A 7,412-nucleotide genomic window follows, 5' to 3' on the forward strand; every position below is an offset into this window, starting at 1 on the left:
GACGCACACTCATCAGACGAAGCGCGGAATTGCTTCCACTTGACGCCTGTCTTCTGTGTGGTCGTGGTATTTCACCGAGCGAGCCGGGCCGATTCGTGCGATGATGTTAAAGCGGGCTCTACCACTGTTAAACCACTGTTATATATTTATTTAGCAGTTAATAAGAATTACGAAATTAGTTTAAGATTTTATTATAGTAAAATACTTTTAGTTCTAATTTGATGAAATGTAATGATAGAAGACAAGAAAGGGAATAAAGGTAATTCATAATTCATTTATTTACATTCCAAATAATACTTAAACACTAAATAATAATCATTTAACACAATAATTTATAATATTTTGCTTAACTTTAATTACGCTATATAATTATATGTACACAATTTTATTATTTTTAGAATAGTAACAAAAATAAACAATGTACCATAAAAATTAGCTCAAAATCTCCTCTTAAGACACTGCAATATTTCTAGATCTTACAAACCACAAAACTAGAATGAAAATAAATAGGCAGATCAGGCAAAAATACAGAATTTCCTACATACTTTAAATCAAATACAATATAACTTGAATAAGCGGGACACCTCTATAAGTGTTGTACCTAAAAGACAACTTCCAAAAGCGAGAAACTCAGGTTAGAGGAAAACATCTAAAAGCAAGGAAAATATCTAATCTCTTGGACTCTCGCTTAACCTGGTTCAATTGTACAGGTATAAGTCACCTTAACATCACAACATCACATGAATGGTTGTGTAGAATGCAATTCTGAACTGCGCAGTCGATGACCTTATGCCGTGTGAAAAATTGAATCCTATAGTATATGTCAGTTCAATATTGGCTTTACATATGAGCACTGTATCTGTCAATCATTGTGTAACTTCATAGGGTCAGTGAACTGAGCTGTTAGGATATAAAATAATGCCGGAGCTGGTACAAGAGATAAATACCATAATTCCTTGAAACCAGTTAGAGATAATATACCGTAAGCGTGTACCAGCCAGTGTCCGATTAATATGACAAGGTTTCTAGTATTAGAAATTGATGATTTTAGTAATGCAGGTGCTGATTGGTCCAGTTTGATTGAGAAATGAGATGCGGATGTCATCATAGATATTATAATCACTATGTAAGGGAAGGAACAATCTGGAATTAATAAAAATAAAACAATATTGTTTATGCTTGTTGATGGCTCTACTTTCAATTCTAGTCAGTAATAAATGATGCTACATTTTGAAAAAAAAAATCTTAATTAAAAGCAATTTTAGGGTTCCATACCTCGAAAAGAAAAACAGGAACTCTTATAGGATCACTTTGTTGTCCATCCGTCTGTCTGTCAAGACCCTTTATATTATATAACTAACTGTCGCCCGTGACTCGGTCCGCACAGAATTTAAAAAATCTTAATAAGTAGCCTATTTGTTCTTCCAGACTATGTTCTATATTTATGCGAAATTTCTGCTAGATTTATTGAGCCGTTCCAGAGATACCGTCAAAGAAACATCCATCTATCCTTCCATCTATCCATATTTAAACATCACAATTATAATATTAGTAAGATACTTACATATTAAACCAGCAGCAACTGTGTGTATGAGAACAAGTATTGGGTAAAAATATAAAGCGCAGTAAATAGCTTTCTTTCCTGGATTCAAAGTGTACCAAGTTAAAATCCACGGCCTTAATAAAATTGTCATCAATAAACTGAATGCGTATATCAGTAAAACTATTGTGTACCTGAAAATAAGACAAATCATGATTTGAATCAAAACTTTCCATAACTTTCCTAACAAAGCTAAAAAATAAAAATTAAATAAACTTTCTCTTGCCTGAAATTAACATCAAATCTATTAAGGACATAGATTTTCTTAAAGATACAGTGTGATTAATCTTTATTTACAATAATTGCAAGTACAACTTTAAATGTTTTAATTATTACACCATGGTTTTTTTTTAGAAAAAATGTGTCTGTGCCAATGGATTGTGTGTGCGTGCCAGTGCCATTGGCACAAGATTAAAAATAAGATATTTAGTAGCCACATGTTCTTCAAGACTATGATTTATATGTATGCTAAATTTCATTGAGATCCTTTCAACCATTCTAGATATACCTTCAAGGAAACATCTATCCATCTAAACATTCACATTTATATTATTAAACTACTTACAAAGGATAAACTGCCTCTTGTGTACAATGCAGGGTTTCCTTATAATCAGGTTGTGGATTGTGGAGAAGAGTGTACCAATCAGAGAGTGCTTTAGGAGTGCATACAAACAATGCTATTGAGCCCGTTGGAGGTAGTACCAGCAATGCTGCTAGGGTGCCCGTCACAACCTCAGTGAATGCACAGACATGCTGTGCTATTACACCGGTTTTACTGAAAGTTAAATATTTGTTTTATTTTTCTGTTTTTGTGCACTACTCGGTTGAATTAAATCTAGCACTACAAACTGTACAATTTAAAAAATTATGGAAGATGAATGCTTTCAATTATTTTTTTAATTCCTTAACTCTTTGAAGAGATTAATAACAAGTAACCAAACATAGAAATGGTAAATATTACCTTTTGCCGATCGCTACCATATCAATAAAGAACCAGTGCAATACCAAAGGTAAAAGCACCATGAATCCTAAATACTGCCAATCGTAAAGGGAGGGTTCTTCCGTACATGGAGTACAGTAACTGGTGTCATTTGTACGAAACCCTCGGGGGCAAGCACCACATTCACTCCACACACCATTTCCCATATCAGTCCGCCCACAATACAAACCAGGGCAAGTTTTCACCACCGACATTCCGAATAATTTTATTTATGTATTCCGTATTTGAAAAATCAAAACAAACATTTGACAACTTTTTGTGACAGAAGTTTGACAATTTGACTTTTCTTTAAATATTTTTTGACGTTTACGTTATTCGGATACTTTTATAAACTTGTGCTGTGAAGTATGAAAATGGTATTTGATACAGAACTGAATTGTTTTTTAACAATAATTGTTAACAACAGTTATTTATGTTTAATTTTTATTTTCGTTTTGGGTTCTTGCACATCATCTACTAGATTTCTGGATATACAAAAATATATCACGCAATTACTATTTGTAAAATAGATCAATAAAATACCCTTGAATAAAATAATGATTTTATTACATTTACTTTCATAATAAAAGCATTAACGTTTTAACAACGCGAAAAGTAATGACCAATTCACAGTGCTTTATATTTTCCACCTGCAATAGGTTTTCGAAGAATTCGCAAGCGCAGGAGCCTCATGACATAACAAAGACTTTTGTACGCTAAATAAATTCCTATACAAATGATAATTAATAAAAGACTGACTATGTCTAGCATGTAATATTTGAAGAAGGATATTTCAGCCGCGGGAGCTCGAAGCATCCGAGCGCCACCATTTCGAATAACATATTCAGTCCACATAACAGCAGCTTCGGGACCTGATAAAAACGAATCATATGCCGCGCTCTTCAACTTTGCCATGGCTTTTTTGTACCTGTAAAAACGACCACATACTTTGATTTATTATTCGTAGTAATATTATCAGTAATTAAAGAGTAAACTGCCATTGTTCAGTATAGTTTAGACTAAAATGTTTATATTTTATCAATAGAATAAAACCTTACATATCATTCTGAGCAACGGCCATAATCGTTGACTTGAGGGCTTCCTTTTCTAAATAATATGGGTCTACTGTTTCCCCAGTGCCATGTCGGGTAACTTCGTTTATAAATACTTTTGAAGACTTTACGATCGGAAAACCAACAATGGGGACTTCGTAGAATACTGCCTCTTCCAAAGAACGTAGTCCGCCGTGCGTTATGAACGCTTTCATATTGGGATGCGCTAAAAAATCAAATTCAATAAATTAAATTAAATCCTTCAGCTGAAATATAAAGAAATATCTGAAATTTTCGCTATACCAGTGTTTCTTCTTAAGTCGCAAGAAACCAATTTTTGGAGTAGCAAATTAGAAATTAGACAATAAATAAAAAACGTACCCAATACTTCTTGTTGAGGGAACCACATTTGTGCAATCACATTATCCGGTTTGTTTATGATAGTCGTATTTCCCAATTTCCACAGCACCAAGAACGGGAGTTCTCTAAACGTATCCGCTAAAACTTCTAAGATTTTAGGCTCCAATTGTTCTGATTCGTGCAATGTTCCTAAACTGAAGTATATAACACCATTTTTAGCCGAATCTAATACAGCTTTTAAGTCCTGAAATAAACAACATGTATACAAATAATACAATTATGAATACTCTTATCTTCTGATCTTTAGACAGTTATTAATATAGGTTGGAAACATAAAGGATGTTAAATAATTAAATTACCGGTGGTAATAGCAATCCTGGTTTGATGTGCAATCGATCTGTATAAACTGTTGCTGGTGAAGTCGGTCGATTACCTATTAATACAGGATTTCCAGCAACGAACAGGAGATCAATGTCGTATTCTACGTCTAGAAGACTTCTCTTCAATCCGAGGATTTTCTTTGCAGCAATATCACATAACGGTAGGAAGTTGTAGAAATATTCATTCTTTGAATGATATTGACGGTTTACTTCGAACAGTTTTTGCCAGCTGCTTATATCTCTATGATAAATCGTGTTAACATCTGGATATAAAATCGGGTGTATCGGATTACCTTTAGCTTCGTACTGATGAAGTTTACCACTGCCAGCTGTGATCGTTATATGTGGTGCTTTATACTTATCTGCTGCTGCGTATAATATTGGCATATCCGCTTCGGTGATTACCAAATCAAATTTCACATTAGGATTCATAAATAGAGATGTCATCTGTTTGGACATAAGCTGGGCTATCGCTACTTTTATCGACAACTCATTCAAAGCTTTTAAACGTGGATAATAGTCATCGGTATTGGTCATTAATATTTTATATTCCTCCCACAACGATGCTGATTCTGGTCCGACGTTTAATTCGACTATCTTCTCGACTTCTGGAAACTGGAAGTGGCCAGGGTAAGGAGTCATAACAACGATGGAATGTCCATTCTGTGCTAGCAACGAGATATAACCTCGGTATACAATATGATCCGTAAATGATAAAGAACTAAACAATGCTAGGATACTTGCTGACTCTACATGATAGATTAGTAAGAACACCATGTACACCGATTTTAACCACATTTTGGTAAAATGTTACGTTGGAACACAACGTGTCTGAACTGCAATATTCTCTGAAGTGTATTGCACACCATGAAGTAACATAATATGTGTATGACCCAGCTGAACAAATAACCTATAAACTTATGTAAACAATAAGACGTTATAGCAAGGCCATAACCATTATAAATGTTTGTACCTTAATATTGAATACAAAATGATATAATTTACCTAGCATAGAAAAGAAAGGTAATATCAAAAGATTTCTTTCTATACCACAGGGCAACTGAAGCGAATGTTATTTGGCCGAAAGAATGTTTGTCGGTTTAAACAGATTCTGCTACGACTGCTCATGAAAATTTAATATTTTCATTAATCTTAAAGAAATATAAACAATATAAAATGGTACACACAATATTTATAATTTTTGGGCAAAAGAATCATTCCGTTTCACAAAAAAAGCATTCAATATCGTAAAAAAAAGCACATGTCAAGACGTAACTATAGCAACTTGTTCACAACAAATTGTATTGCTCTGGTACACTTTACAAATTTCTAAATAAATTTATATGAATATATTAGAAGTTCTCAAAACGGGTTCGATAATGGATAGAGATGTAGCTAACTACTCAGTTGAAGGTAGAATTGGTGAAGGTGCCCACGGTCTTGTGTTCAAAGCAAGACATATACCTACAGGGCGCGAAGTCGCGTTAAAAAAGATTTTAATAAAAAACCTAGAAGATGGTATACCTATAAATGTTATGCGTGAAATTAAAGCTCTACAACTACTGCGATGTAAATATGTTAGTATCTTCATAAAAGTAAAAATTCATAATAGTTTTGAGGGTTCCGTACCTCGTAGGAAAAAAACGGAACCCTTATCACGGATCACTTTGTTGTCCGTCCGTCTGTCTGTCAAGACCCTTTTTTACTATATGTTGCGAAAAACACATATACTTTAAAGTTTCTTTATATATTTCCAGATAATAAAATTATACGAAATGTTTCCAAGGGGTATGAGTTTGGTCTTAGTACTTGAGTATATGTGCTCAGGTCTATGGGAGATGTTGCATCACAACCAACAGGAACTAACAGTTCCGCGCGTAAAAACATACTCACAGATGTTGCTTAAAGGGACGCGATATATGCATGCACATTATGTTATGCATAGGGTAATTTTACCGTTATAATATATATCAATAGCCCTGGTGACACTTGTCAGTTGCAAAGTCCATTGGAAAAATAGATGATAATAATTGACTGTTCTTGGAGATTCCAAGATCTGGAATATCTTCATCTTACTGAAACAGTAGACACCATTTTGTTCTTGCTGATAAATGCCAAAAATCGTAGTGGCAATGGATCTCTAGTCTAGCATTTGTTTTTTAAGGACTTGAAGCCTGCGAACTTGCTTATAAATCACGAAGGTATTTTGAAGATAGCGGATCTTGGACTAGCTCGATTGTACTGGCCTGATGGAGGAAGACCGTACTCACATCAAGTAGCTACACGGTCAGTTTGTACACGAACTAGTGAAAAATTTATATCTCCTAACAGATAAATAATAGTTTTTATTAAATAAATAAAATCCGTTTTCAGATGGTACCGTGCTCCGGAGCTATTGTACGGTGCTAGATTCTACAGTGAAAAGATTGATTTGTGGTCTGTTGGCTGTATTATAGCAGAGATGATTACGAAGAAACCACTTTTTGCGGTAAAACAATCAAATAACAATGCTGTACAACAGTTTTATTGCTATTTTAAATCATAAGTTAACGCATTTAATATCAGTGCGAGTCTTCATTCTAATCAAAAGAAAAATACTATTTTAATTTTCTTATTTTGTACCTACAGGGAGAATCTGACATTGAACAGCTGGCGATAGTACTCCAACACTTAGGTACCCCGACTGAGGAAACATGGCCTGGACATTCCAAGCTACCTGATTACCATAAAATCACCTTCCCGGACTCCACGCCAACGCCCTGGTCTGATCTCCTACCTGGCGTCGAATCTGAAGCAATCGATCTTATCAAATCATTCGTATTGTATAATGCCGATAGAAGAATATCCGCTAAAGAGGTTAGTACGAATCTCTGAACAAATAAAATTATTTTTTATACGACTGATTGATTTTCGTATCAGTAGCAAGCATAAAAAGACTTGAAAACAAAAATTAAACCTTATTTCAATTGTGTAAAGTTCAATATTATTTGCAATCAAAAATATTTGCTCTCGGCCCTAGTCTGTTTGAACTGACCCTTATT

At 34.1% G+C, this 7,412-nt stretch overlaps 3 protein-coding genes across 3 annotated transcripts; 1 reads left to right on the forward strand and 2 right to left on the reverse strand.

The window, feature by feature from the left end:
• Positions 1–378: 378 nt before the first annotated feature.
• LOC106119992 (JNK1/MAPK8-associated membrane protein) lies at positions 379–2,868 on the reverse strand. Its single transcript, XM_013315140.1, has 4 exons — positions 2,562–2,868; positions 2,166–2,375; positions 1,565–1,734; positions 379–1,143 (listed from the first exon to the last, which is right to left on the reverse strand). Exons 1-4 carry the CDS (start codon positions 2,792–2,794, stop codon positions 863–865), a joined length of 894 nt encoding a protein of 297 aa, XP_013170594.1. The 5' UTR covers positions 2,795–2,868; the 3' UTR covers positions 379–862.
• A 259-nt stretch (positions 2,869–3,127) lies between these two features.
• On the reverse strand, positions 3,128–5,274 carry Ugt2 (uridine diphosphate glucosyltransferase 2). Its single transcript, XM_013315149.1, has 4 exons — positions 4,351–5,274; positions 4,013–4,235; positions 3,638–3,857; positions 3,128–3,507 (listed from the first exon to the last, which is right to left on the reverse strand). Exons 1-4 carry the CDS (start codon positions 5,167–5,169, stop codon positions 3,207–3,209), a joined length of 1,563 nt encoding a protein of 520 aa, XP_013170603.1. The 5' UTR covers positions 5,170–5,274; the 3' UTR covers positions 3,128–3,206.
• Positions 5,275–5,683: 409 nt separating this feature from the next.
• Positions 5,684–7,245, forward strand: LOC106119917 (cyclin-dependent kinase 20). The gene is made up of 5 exons (XM_013315043.1): positions 5,684–5,948; positions 6,129–6,317; positions 6,536–6,657; positions 6,745–6,859; positions 7,000–7,245. The coding sequence occupies exons 1-5, from the start codon at positions 5,715–5,717 to the stop codon at positions 7,243–7,245; spliced, it is 906 nt and encodes a 301-aa protein (XP_013170497.1). The 5' UTR covers positions 5,684–5,714.
• Positions 7,246–7,412: the final 167 nt, after the last annotated feature.

This window comes from Papilio xuthus, unplaced genomic scaffold (genome assembly GCF_000836235.2).
Source record: "Papilio xuthus unplaced genomic scaffold, Pxut_1.1 DF826961.1, whole genome shotgun sequence".
NCBI classification, from domain to species: Eukaryota; Metazoa; Arthropoda; class Insecta; order Lepidoptera; family Papilionidae; genus Papilio; species Papilio xuthus.